The sequence below is a fragment of the Chrysochloris asiatica genome, unplaced genomic scaffold (genome assembly GCF_000296735.1).
Source record: "Chrysochloris asiatica unplaced genomic scaffold, ChrAsi1.0 scaffold00167, whole genome shotgun sequence".
Lineage (NCBI taxonomy): Eukaryota > Metazoa > Chordata > Mammalia > Afrosoricida > Chrysochloridae > Chrysochloris > Chrysochloris asiatica.
In genome coordinates this window covers 7,428,484-7,441,801 of record NW_006408685.1, presented here as the reverse complement: position 1 = coordinate 7,441,801, position 13,318 = coordinate 7,428,484, and the positions used below count along the sequence as shown (strand labels likewise).

General features: G+C 35.6%; 1 protein-coding gene and 1 pseudogene across 1 annotated transcript; one reads left to right on the top strand and one right to left on the bottom strand.

The window, feature by feature from the left end:
* Window positions 1-3,814: 3,814 nt before the first annotated feature.
* LOC102824516 lies at window positions 3,815-4,225 on the bottom strand (annotated as a pseudogene).
* Window positions 4,226-4,234: 9 nt separating this feature from the next.
* On the top strand, window positions 4,235-11,537 carry CYLC1 (cylicin, basic protein of sperm head cytoskeleton 1). The gene is made up of 3 exons (XM_006871316.1): window positions 4,235-4,391; window positions 8,230-8,348; window positions 9,927-11,537. Exons 1-3 carry the CDS (start codon window positions 4,235-4,237, stop codon window positions 11,535-11,537), a joined length of 1,887 nt encoding a protein of 628 aa, XP_006871378.1.
* Window positions 11,538-13,318: the final 1,781 nt, after the last annotated feature.

Here is a 13,318-nt window from a genome sequence, read left to right as displayed (position 1 = left end):
CTGTGTCAATCCTATGTGATCGTTCCTGCAGTACTTTCCTTACTTCTTCCTTATTTTCCTTGACACCTTTTCAAAGTATTTACATTTGTTTCCATATCATTCTTCTGATTTCCCTCTCAGGCATATCCAGAACCCGCTCCTTCTCCTCTATAAAGTCTTTATCTGTCTCCAGCTCATTTGCATCAGCTGCTCTCTTCTGTTTTGGGACATGTTTCAAAAATGTTTGTTGTTTTGTATTCGTCATGGTTATTATTATTTTATTATTATTAATATGATCAGGAGATAGGCTTCCCTTATTGCCTTTAATGTGTAGCAGGTGTTGTTAGGTCTTGTCTTAGTGGTGGCATATTATGGTGTATGCTTATAGCTTGGCTATATGGCCACCATTTCTTCCTCTTCTTAGGTGATGTAGGGAGTAAAAGCTCCCACCTCCAGGACAGATGTGTGATCAAAAGGACCAAAAGCAGAAGTAATATAATATAGACAAAAATCACCACTTTGGAGAAGAGATGTGGCTTTGGTCAACTTTCCCGTGCTACACCATCAGTGTGTGTTTAAATAGAAACCTCTAGCAGAAGTGGAGGTGACCCTTCTTTCAGGGCCTTCCTCTAGCCACTGCTGTATAAGTGGGCAGATATATATTGGGGAGTTAATGGGAGAACGATCTACCACTATTTTTGTCTCTGAATGTCAGTTATCTGCATGTGCTCAGCACCAGTCTTGGGATGGTTGAGGCTTGTTCTATTGGGGTTTTATAGTTTGCCTGGAGTTTGTCCTGCCCATCGAACTCAGGCAGCATCCTAGCCGTGGTGTGCAAGGTTGGTAGCTGGAAATTCTAAGCTGCTTTTGGGGAGAAAAGTAAGTAGAAAGGTTCTGAAGTGCCTCAGAACCCTGATCAGATTGTTTGCGGTTATCTGCATGTGCACTGTGCAAATCTCGGATGGTTGAGTCGTATTATGCTGTGGGTTTACAGGTTGCTTTCTATTGATCATATTGCCCCCAGATTGGTCTGGCGGCAGCAGCCACGGCTTGCTAGAACAATAGCTGGAAGTTCCACACTGCTACATCAGAGTAAGGCAAGGTGTCCTGCCGCGGCTCAGATACACGGCTTCAGCTTTAGGCCCGCCGGTGACGTTAAAATTTGCTACCCCTCTCCCTTTCTCTGTGTCATGGGAAAACTTTCCTGCCTGATGCCTGAGTTGAGATCTAAAGCTGGGACAGGGAGGGATGTGTAGTATCCTGCGGATTTGTTTTTTGTATTTTTTTGCTGGAAACGCTGCTTTCTGAATGGGCTAGTCCCACCCTCTAAACTCTGCAGGTCCAGGGTAGTCGCTAAAGTGGTTCCACCGTGAGACTATTAAGAAGACTGTATTTTCCTTAGTAATGTGATTTTTTTTTAAAAATGCGAGTTCAGGAAACTGACGTCCTAGATCTTATGATAGTTCCGGAACTGTGGGTTTGCTACATGACTGCTTCCTTCATGAGATCCCCCTCCCTTCTCACCGGCACATTCCCTACCTGGCTCCCCTGGTTGCAGCCCGGAACCGGAAATTCTAACAAATCGTTTCTTGACTTATGTCAAGAAATCATTTCTTTAACAAATCATTTTGGTGCCCAAATATCTCCACTCTTTATTGGTTATTTCACCTTGCATTAATTACATATCATTTGGCACTGCTTTTCTCCCATCTGGAGAATTATTATTCATATTTGTTTTAATGCTTTTACTGGCAATACAATTCTCTTAGTTTTTTGCTGTTGCTGTTGTTTAATTATATCTGTATTTCCAACAAGTTAAGTATGCTTCATTGAATGATATGCCGCTAAATAGCACAATCTTGGGGACTCTGGCTAGTTTGCTAAGCATCATAACTAGTAGACATTTGAGAATTAATAAACACTTGCTCTGAAAACCCAGTACAGGGTCACCATGAGCCAGAATCGACAGCACACAACAACAACAAATTAAAAATTAAGGAAGCACTGCAAATAAAGTCTCTATATCATCTTCATTCTAAAGAATATTTTGCTGTTTTAAAAATCCAAAACTGGCATTTATTTTCTTCCATAACTTTAAAGATATCATTTTGTTGTCCTCTGGCTTCCCTTTATCTCAAAAAAGAGGTTGCTGTTGTTAGGTGCCATGGAATTCGTTCTGACTCACAGCAACCATGGTTCCTGTAGGTTTCTGAGACTGTAATTTTTGTTTTTTTAATGAAAAGTTTTAGTGTGTTATGTCAGCAAAGTTCTGGCAATGAGTTTAAAAATCAGACAGAACACACTGTTATTACAGGCTATTAAGTTACAAAGGTTTTATATATATATATACAATTACAATTTTATACAGACTTATGGAATTTATATGAGGAGCTCTGGTAGCGTAGTGGTTACGAATCGGGCTGCGAACCTTAAGGTCAGCGGTTCGAAACTACCAGGTGCTCCGCGGGAGAAAGATGAGGCTTTCTACTCCAGTAAAGATTTACACCCTCGGAAACCCTATACAGGGTCGCTATGGGTCGGAACCGACTCGATGGCATATAACAACAACAACATGGAATTTATTGAAGAGCTAACAAACCCACTAAAGAAATTAAATCTGAACGATTAAATCCAGTATTAGCACCTACAATATCTCTGAAAGTCAAACTTAATTGTTTCATTCTCTCCAAAGTTTCTCCCAAATAAAATGCTCTCAGTCCCAAAGATGAATTCAAGGCATAAGAAGTCATGCTATTAAAAATGTGCAGCCAAAATAAGCATTAGAAATATTGACATAGACTTGAGAGTTATACATGGAAATCACTTACTTTACTTGAACGAATCATAAGAATTCTGTGCAATGAATACTGTATATGAGGAAGGTCTGTAAGGTTTGCCAGTGGGGATAGTTAAAAATTAGCGATGCACAGTATTTTTCTTATCAAATTACTTTTTTCATGTTATATTTATAACAAAACTATAATTAAAATATTTATTACACTTGCTTAGATATCCATGGACACAGCAGGGATATTTCTGTGTTTGATAGGTTAGCATTTATTTTATTGAGCTTACTTACTTTGCAGTGAACAAGCAACACACATCTCTTCAACATTCATGATAATGCAATCATAACATAAAAATTTCAAAATAAAAGCAATTAAACATATGAAAAACTGGAATCTGCATTAAATATTGGCTCAGTTAGGAATAATTGCTATAATAGCACATCATTTTTCCAATGAGCTTCGATTCGACACTGAACACCAGAAATTGATCTTCTGAAGATCTGAGTCATGGTAAAACTGGTAGTACCTTGAGATCTGAGAGATGCATTAGCAAAATTATGGGCACAGTCTACCCCTCACCAAAATCTTGGAAGAAAAGCATTTTATTGATTTTGGAGAATAAGACTGAACACTGACTAAAATATGACTTTTTGAAATCCAAAGCCACCATGGAGCCTGGCCCAAGGAACCAGGAGAACCCAATGTTGACAGATCAAAATTAACTTTGCATTGGGCAGATGAACTGTATAATTTTTTTATACAACTTTGGGTAAAAAAGTGAAATGCTTCATTGTGTCTGCTCAGACACTAACCAAAAGATTATAGAGTCTTATACAATTTAGAATCACAAAATGGATGCTGAGTGGCTAGTGGTCACCCCAGGCATGGAATTTTAGTAAGTTAGTCCTTGGAGTAAGTGGCACCATGGCTTTGGCAGCAGATAGAAAGGAATGATGCTCTAGAGAGAAGGTAAGGAACACTCTGTGGTCTACCAGTAGATACAGGAGGGTCCCAGTTTGAGGTGGGAACTTTGACTCTAAGTTTTATCATCCACTACCCATGCCCCTGTCTTTATAAATGGTAATTTCAATAACTCGAAATCCTCTCTCAATGGGATCTGTCAGGAGGCCTTGGGGAACATGTATTTTCTCATTCTGCTCTTGAATGTATTTGGAGACTTTTTTCAGAACCTTCTCATAATGAGTTTCCATGCATAAAAAGATGGTGTACGCTGTTAAACAAGCCAAACAACCTTCAAGGTACAACTGGACCCCAAGCTCTTCTGCTTCTGCATAAAGGTTATTTAGAATTCCAACGGTTTCTTCAAACTGTTGTTTATCAATCCGGTTCTCCGGCTCCGGTGGGAAATCTGTCTGGAATTGGCAGTGTGTGCAGCTGCTGCCTTGTAGCTGAATGAAGGCCTTCCCGGACACGGGCACCTGCTGAGGCCTCATGGTGAGCACAACATGAGCCGCGCTGCGGGTTCAGAAGAACACCAAGCTCCGGCCATGTCCTTGGCCTGGACCTGGGACTCCGGCCTACCAGCCCCTTGGACCCACCCACAGTCCAACACAACGCAAAGCTCCGCATCCCCACTCCCCCTCACCCATGCTGTGATAACAGGTCTTTTGTTACCATCCTGTCGAGGCCTTGAAACCACCCCCCGCCCCACACACACACAGCCGAGTTCGGCTCGGGAAACAAGAACCCTGAGGCTGTAAATCTTTACTGGAGCAGAAAACTTCATCTTACTTCAGCAGAGTAGCTGGTGGGCTCAGATTGCTCACTTTGTGGTTCACAGTCTAGTGCTTATCCTATAGAGCTACTGTGCTCCCAAGATACAGATAGTTGTTGTTTAGTGCTGTTGAGTTGGTTCTGACTCATAGTGACTGGTGAGTTTGAACCGCTGACCTTGTGATTCAAACCGATCTTGCTGTCCATTGCTTTATTCCATATTACCAACCAGATAGAGTATGTTGCTGTTAGTGCTGTTGAGTCGGTTCGACCCATAGAGACGTTTTATAGTGTTTCTGAAGATCAACTGGTAGATTTGAACTGCCAACCTTGCAGTTCAAACTAACTTTGTAGTGCAGCACATCATCCTGCAACACCAACCCGGGACTCCAGATAGAGATTAGTACCACTTACATTTCAAAGAAATATACACAGATTCATTTATAACATGGAGACCAAGCTAAGAATACACTTCAGAAATGACGAACACTTCTCAGAGTTTTAACTATCATTTAATATCTAATAACTTTAAACTGCATCAATTCTTCTACGGTCTTCCCTATTCATTGTCCAGCTTTTGCATGCATATGAGGTTATTGAAAATACCATGGCTTGGGTCAGGCGCACCTTAGTCCTCAAGCTGACATCTTTGCTCTTCAACACTTTAAAAAGGTCTTGTGCAGCAGATTTGCCTAATGCAATACATCATTTGATTTCTTGACTGCTGCTTCCATGAATGTTGATGGTTGACATAAAATGAATGAAGTCCTTGACAACTTCAATCTTTTATCCATTGATAATAATGTTGTTTATTGGTTAGATTGCTGGAAGAATTCTAAATCAATGCAGATACAGTGTTTTTACAAGTGTGAATGCAGCCATCCAGCCAGCCTGGCAGACTTCCAAACTATTACACTTCTTGACCGTCAGTTCATAGTCTGTTCGAAATAGTCTCCTAAATGAACGTGGTTTCACCAAAAATTAATGAGTCATTGATCAACTGCCTTTTGTAAAAAGCAAAAACCATAGACTAGAACTGTTCCAGAAATGTACAGACTTTCCTTTTTGTGACCATTAGTTCAGAACAGTAGTTTTGAGCATCAAAATACAGATTTTTATATTAGAGCTAAGTAACAAAACACAGACTTGATTAACCCATATCCAGAGATTCTGATACATGCTTTGGGGGCAGTTCGAAGGCAAGTTTACTTTTTAAAGGTTTTTAAGTTTCTTCTAATGTTTGTGCACTAAACTGCAAAGTCAGTTTGATCCACAAGGTCAGCAGTTCAAGCTCACCAGCCACTCCTCGGAAATCCTATACAGGGTCGCTATTGGTCAGAGCTGACTTGACAGCACTTAACAACAACAACAATGTTTTCTTGTAGTTGAGAAGTACTCAACTACTGAATTGTTGACTGTCTTCAAAATCTTCTCCAGAGTAACTATGTAGTTATTGAATGATGTGTCAGCCTTTATATTAACTAGGGCTTTCCTTCAGAAATAAAAATAAATGTTACTCAAATATACAAAGATTTGATTGTTTTGGCTGACTTGTTTTTAGTTTACTGATTTGATGATTTAGGTAAGTAAAAAATTCAAACTCTAGGAAAATCTGTAGCAATGATCACACTCAAGGCCCAAGCTAACCAATAAAAAGTAACATTTAAAAAACAAATCATGCCTTGTATATTCTTGATGGACAATGTCAATTATTAACAAATTAAATGAAAATCTTTCAAATAGAAAGTATCAGAGACTAATTTTTGAGAAAATTCAAAATCCGTATGTGTATTTCCCCTCACATATCATGAAGAGTTTGAATTTGTTTTGAAGTATTGAAAAACTGTTGGTTTCTTAACATTTTATTTAGTGAATTTAAGAACTATATTAATCCTCTACTAGTTTAGAATTTTTCATAAGAAAAATTTTTTTTTCAAAACTTGTTCACATTTTGGTCTTACATGATATAAGCAACATATGTTCAAAGTTTAGAATTAGTCAAATCAGTGCTTTTATTTTACATCTTGGTTGAGATTTTTGTTCAAGTTTCTGGTAAAAATAGTCTTTATTCATCACCATATGGGATAAGCACTGGACTGCTAACCAAATGCATCAAACTTACCAGCTACTCCTCAGAAACTCTATACAGGGTTACTCACTTAATTCAGAAGTTGACAAAAATGATAACAAGGGAGAGGAACTGGAGTATGAATTATTAATAAACATTCATAGATAATGGAGATCATAGATGTAGAATATGTCATAAATTATTGTCATTGCATGCTTATTCATAATAATAATAATAATTGCTATAATTAGCCATAGTACAAGTTCAGTTAAAACACTTTACCTCTTTTTAATAGACAAGAAGTAAACAACAGAACATATGATAATCCAATTCCAGGTAAGAATTTAATCTTTTGAGTTTAAAATTTAGTTAGATTATATTCGAAAATAGTATTAGGGACAAATGATACTCTCATCCAATGTGATAAAAACAGAATTTGTGCTGAATTTTTATTAAAATGTAATACTAGGATGTATGTGTATATATGTTGGTGTGTGTGCATATGTGTATCTATAAAATATTTTTTATATTGTAGTAGTTGTTAAAAGGAAAATTTTTTGTTGTTGTTCTTCCTCTTTATATTAAACAACCTTTTTCATGTAAGACTCTTTGTGTTCAAAATTCACAATCAAAATGTGAAAGTAAAGAACATAAATATAGTCAGGATGATGAAAGTGAACTGAAATCTACAACTTATACCCAATGGTTATAGTTCTTCCATCAGAAAATTTATGAAAGAAATCTATAACATATAATTAAAAGGACTCTAGGGCTAAACTTCCTCTGCTACTTATTAACTTTATAATCATGAACAAGTAATTTAACCTCTCTCTGTGGTTCATTTTCCACATCTGTAAAACTACATTATCTACCTTAAAGTTTTGTTGTGAGTATTAAATAACTTGTTCTGCATAAATATCAACTTTGTTGAGTCTTAAAGCACTCTCTGGCACATAGTAAGCATCATATAAATGTTAGCAATTATGGCTATGCTGTTACTACTACTAATACTACTCCTATGCAGAACAGCAAGTTAAATATTTGAATATATTGATCATATTTCTCATTAGCCTTTTCATCTCCAGAAGAACTATCCTGAGTGTTCTCCAGTTTCCCTTTGATATAAGTGCCAGATAGTTTCATCTTCCCTAATAATTTTCAGCATGACCTCATGCACCTATGCCCTTCATTAAAGAGAGTTGCAAGATTGAATGTAGTATTTAGGCCTATATTATAGGGAATATAGAAGAAGAGGCTCTATTTTCTGCAATCTAACCAAAATGGTATAAAGAAAAAAAAAAAAAACTAAGATAAAAGGGATGATAGATATATTTAAAAAGAAATAGTGAATCTTTATGTTGAGGTTTTTGGGTTTTTTTCCCATTCCTGTCTGCTTATATTATTTTATCATTTTTTATTTAAATGAAAATTGGTTAATCTAGAAAATAAAAGTACTGTATCATTTAATATCATTCAAAACTAAGTGGTAAAATGAATTTTTTAAATCATTATGCAAATAAACTATAAATTCCATATGGAAAAAGCCATAATTTGAGATATAACTTAATTTTAACAATATATGTTTGCTCATGAATATTTCAATTCTGATGAAAGTCTTGCTATTAACTCCAAATTACTTTTTATGCTTTCTTATTTTAGTCAGTTCATCAAACAGAAAATCATTCAATCAAAAAATATTTACTTCAACATTTCCCAAACCACCTCAGCCAAGTAATAAAAAGAAATCAAGACTTTTGGAATTACACAACACAGTTCCTGTAAGTATTGAAAAAGGTCATTTTTTAACTAAATATAAATTTGTACAAAAATACATAAAGGCAAATAATTCAAACATAATTTGGATTTTACTATCTGTTGGAAACAAATCTTTATTTTTTTATTTAAAAGACCCAACAATTTCAGACTGAACTTTTTGTATGTGGTTGTCTACATCAGTCATTACATAGCCTTTCCAAGGAAGAATTTGTCTTTTGAGTTTGATATTTATTTAGATTATATTTGAAAATAATATTAGGGGAAAATTGTTACTACTTTCTATTCAATGTGATAAAGCAGAAATGTCCCGAATGTTCTTATTAACATTTAATAGGCTAAGAAAGCTGGAGAACTTAATTTTGAAACTACTAAGATCTCTCAGGAAATGTTGACCAGCTACAAAGCATTCAATATTTAAATATTAGAATGGGAGCCAATCTTGATGAGTTTTTAGGGCCTCCCTGTTTCCTTTATCTGGAAGATTCATGTTTTCTACTGATTCTATAATGTGGACTTACCTTATCAATTAAACAAGAGAAAATAAAAGAAAAGGGGAAAAAAATCTAGCATACAGGAGTTACCTATGAAAATATAAAAGTATTGTTTTAAAGATTCTCCTGACACAGAGTTATAGTCATTGGATTTATTTAAGGTTCACTAAATATATCTGTAGTGATCCAAGTCACATGCTTCTCTTCAGAGTTGCTCTTTAGTTTCATATGACCACTTAATTCATTATTAATGATATGCCAGACTGCAAAGCCGTTTGAACTGCAAGATTGGTGGTTCAAGCTCACCAGCTACTCCTTGGAAACCCTATCCAGGGTTGTTATGGGTCGAAACTGACTCGATGGCACTTAGTAACAACAACAAAAAACAACATATTAATTAGTCAAAGATATATAAGAAGTAAATCTAAAATCAGACTATGTGGCTACTTCTAGAAATCAGTTTTATAAATGTCTGAGTGTAGTTTGTTTGTTTTTTTTAAAATCACCACTGCTATGTGAAACAAACGTTTGTTTGTTTTTTATTTTATAGCCCTTTATTAGTTTGTTGTTTTGTAATATTTCATGGTAGAAATCTGAGGCATCATCATTGATCAGAGACTCTGAAAGCAAGAATAGAAATAATGTTAGACCTGAAGCCTACAAATATCACAAGAATTGTCATGAAAAACTTCAAGAGGATCAGCCTTTTTCTGAGCTAACTTGGGGGTGAAAAGTGGGAAAAATGTTCCACAACATGTCTGTTATATAGGGATACAAAAGGGACCCTTTGTCAATTCTGAGGACAGACTCTGCAATATATACATTATTGTGGGCCTGCTCAAGTACTAACATAAATAATTTAAAGGACTTTAAATTTTCCCTTAACATCATTTTGTGCCTAAAGTTGAATTCCTTCTCTCTCTTTCTTTCTCACACACACATATACATACACATGCACCAGAGTCTTGAAAGAGAATTTTTTTCAAAATTTAAATAGCTTAATTAAAAGCTAAACTATTTTAACATTGTGATCAAAAAAGAAATAGCTCATTTATTAGTATTTGTCATTAATCTAACCAATCTTTTCAGAGACAGGACAAAAGAAAATTAAAGGAAGGTCAGAAGAAAGCTCACATATGGATAAAGCATTCTTTCAGAAAGTACTTCCAAAGGCCATGTATTTACTTAGCTGTCAGTAGACAGGCTCCATTTGGATGTTCTTATATTCCCAAAGACTACCCTGAAAAAGCAGAATCTAAAGAGTCCAACAATGGCAATAAAATAACAGATTTAATGGAGGATTGTAAGAAAAAAACAGGAGCAAGTGCAACAACTCTAAAATTCAAGAAAACAGTAAATAATGAAAACTATAAAAGAAGGAATAAAGTACTTAAAATTCCATCAAAATCATCACATGAAAATGAGCCATATAAGCAATCAAAGTTCAAATTAGATACAAATTCAGAATACAAGGATTCTAAAGAGGTCTCAATGGAAAATAAAAGAAAAGATAAGAAAGACTCAAAATATTTCAAAGATACAAATACTGAATTCATATGTACAAAGACTGGTCCAAAGAAAGATTCTAAGAGTTCCAAGAAGGTCTTTGGTGCCAAATCAGACACTCACTCAAAAAATAATTCAAATGTGGATTCGATGATGTATTTAGAGGAGTCTAGTACTGAATCCATGGATTTTTACATGTGGCTAAGGAATTATTCACAAAATAACTCAAAGAAGGGTGCAAAGAAAGATACAAAGAAGGGTGCAAAGAAGGTCTCTGATGGTGAATCTGTAGACTCAAAGAAGGGTAAAAAAAATGCAAAGAAAGACAGTAAGAAAAAGAATTCAAAGCAAGACTTAGAGTCTACTGATACTGAATCTGTAGACTCAAAGGATGCAAAGAAAAATATAAAGAGGGATAAGAAAGATACTAAGAAAAAGCATGCAAAGAAGGATGTAGAGTCTACCAATATTGAATCTGAGTCTGAAATTGAGTCAAAGAAGACTAAGAAAGATAAAAAAAAAGATAAGAAGAATTTAAAGAAAGGAAATAAGAAGAAGGATGCAAAGAACTCAGTGTCTACTGACAGTGAATCTGAATCTGAATTGGAGACAAAGAAGGTGAAAAGAGATGAAAGAAAGGATAAGAGAGATTCAAAGAAAGATGACAAAAAGAAGGATTCAAGGAAGTATGCATTATCTACTGATGAATCTAAATCTGAATGGAAATTTAAAAAGAATAAGAAAGATTTTAAGAAGGATGCCAAAAAGGACACAGAGTCTACAGATGATGAATCTGATGAATATCCAAAGAAAGGCCTAAGAAAACACATAAAGTCAGCATTTGAAGATTCAGCATCTGAATCTGATGAGTCACTACATAAACCTGGAAGTGAAAATAGAGTTGATGAATCAGATGCCACATCCACAGATTCAAACAAAGAAGCACAGGAACTAAAGAAAAGATTCAGAATGTCATACAAAAAGACCACATTCCAAGGAAAAGGGAAAAAAGCAGCTATAAGTAGAGTTTCTCCATCAAGAGAAAGACCTCCACTACCTCTTTGTGAGCCGTTAACACCATCACCTAAGGTCAAACGTCTCTGTCGGTGCAAGATGCCTCCTCCACGTCCAAAGCCAAGATATGCTCCTTTGGTATGCTTACTCTTATTTTACTTTTTAGCTCAAATTATGTAAAAAGCAAAATACATTTTTATAAGTTTGACTCCATATGTTCCTTAAAGAATAGCTATCTTTTTCTGGAACAGTGAGAACTTTGGAACTTGCAGGTAAAAAAGGTGAACAGTACTTCAAAAAGGTGCAAATGAGTTGCAAAACATATCAAAAGATTGCAAGATTCAGCATTACTTAGGCTGGAGCACAGAGAACTAGTTTTACATTTGAGACAAAAAATTAAATTACTTGTAAGGAGGATCATTTTACAAAAAAAGAGTGATTAATTGTTATATACTTAGAAAGGGATGAAAATGAATGCTAACTAAAATTTATGCAAGTGCAGTTTTGAGTAAGATAATAAATACATTTTCTGAGACGGTGCTGAATAAAGTGAAGACTCAAACAAAATCAAGGTATAGCAGAGTATAAATATATATCATGATCTAGATGTGTAAAAATGCAAATTATTTCCTCTATACCTAAACTACTTTTTTATGAGTCCTCATTCTTACTGATATCATAAAAAAAGAAGTTAAATTGCCAGAGGTTAACTAGATCTCTTCCAGTTTTTAACCTATATCAGGTTAACTGAGTCCCCTTAAGAGTAAATATGCTGTCAGTTTATATCATCCAACAGCTCTCACCTTCTTCTCCTCCTTCATAAAATACACTTTTTTTTATAAAATGACATATTCGTAGACGCCTTATTTGGACTAAGATTCTTCTGTTTCTTGCTCTTTCTTACTGATCTTTGGTTGAGGTGTAAGTCATTTGTATGGATTTTGGCCTACACAGGGGTCATAATTCTTGTGAAATGATCAAGCTGTTGTGCTGTGTTCTGCTGAACTGTATATGTAGATATATCTGAGTCTTGACTATAAACTTCTCATGTTAATTATATTTCTTCCTATTCTTCTTCTTTTTCTTTATCTTCCCTCTATTCCTTGTAAGTTCTTTCTATCTTTATTTTGTAATAAAACCTTATGTATACCCCTTATAAGACTGAAACCAAAGGTAACACATGTAAGCTTGCTGGTGAGTGGAAGAGGGGGAAAGACAGCAATGAAAAAATGGGCTGAGTTCAACCACGTTCCATAGACTCACGTTGACCTGGAAATGAAAGAGAGAAGAGGAAGAAGGGCTGGTTGGTCCAAAGTGTGGTGAGACTTGGGTACACTTGAACCAACGGACAAAGGCATAGCCACAGAGGGCTAATGCTGAGAGTAAAGTATCCAGCTGATGCGTAATGAGGGGAGACGCACAAGAACACTCAAACTTGCAGATAGTACCCATTTGACCTAACCGCAATGGCTTGACAATCAGAGCTTAACTAGAGGATAATTTTTTTTTTTAAGTTTGTTTAAGGAAATGAAGGTAAATTGCTACTATCTTATGAACTTGACCTATACTCATGAATGCAGTAGCTCAAAATACCAACAGAAGGAAGGAGTCTTCATATAAAGTATCAATGCTATTCCCTCTGTATAAAGGGGAGAAAGGGACAGACTTTGGCTACATAAAATGAGGAGGTGATAAAGTCATGAAATGACTGGCTTACAAGGTTTCAAGAGGGAGTTTAGTTTAAGAGTATGCAGGGGAAGATAGAGTCCCCACTGAATAGTTTTCCTCTTGTCTAAATGGGTCTGGTGAAAAGAGATGGGGATAAGATTCTTATGATTCAATAGCAAGTAATTGTTATCATGACTAATTGAGACTGTCCCAATTGTAAAGGTAGAAGTTTTATAAAAAAAACTGGGGAGTACTAACTCTTACAGTCCAGAAACAGAGGATCCTAAGACCAT

What these genes read in the sequence shown, in the direction of transcription:
- CYLC1 (XM_006871316.1), top strand. Translation starts at nt 4,235, where the DNA reads ATGAGCCGCGCTGCGGGTTCAGAAGAACACCAAGCTCCGGCCATGTCC. An exon ending in CACCCATGCTGTGATAACAG is followed by an intron (nt 4,392 to 8,229) that starts GTCTTTTGTTAC and finishes TTCTTATTTTAG; the next exon opens with TCAGTTCATCAAACAGAAAA. An exon ending in AATTACACAACACAGTTCCT is followed by an intron (nt 8,349 to 9,926) that starts GTAAGTATTGAA and finishes CAATCTTTTCAG; the next exon opens with AGACAGGACAAAAGAAAATT.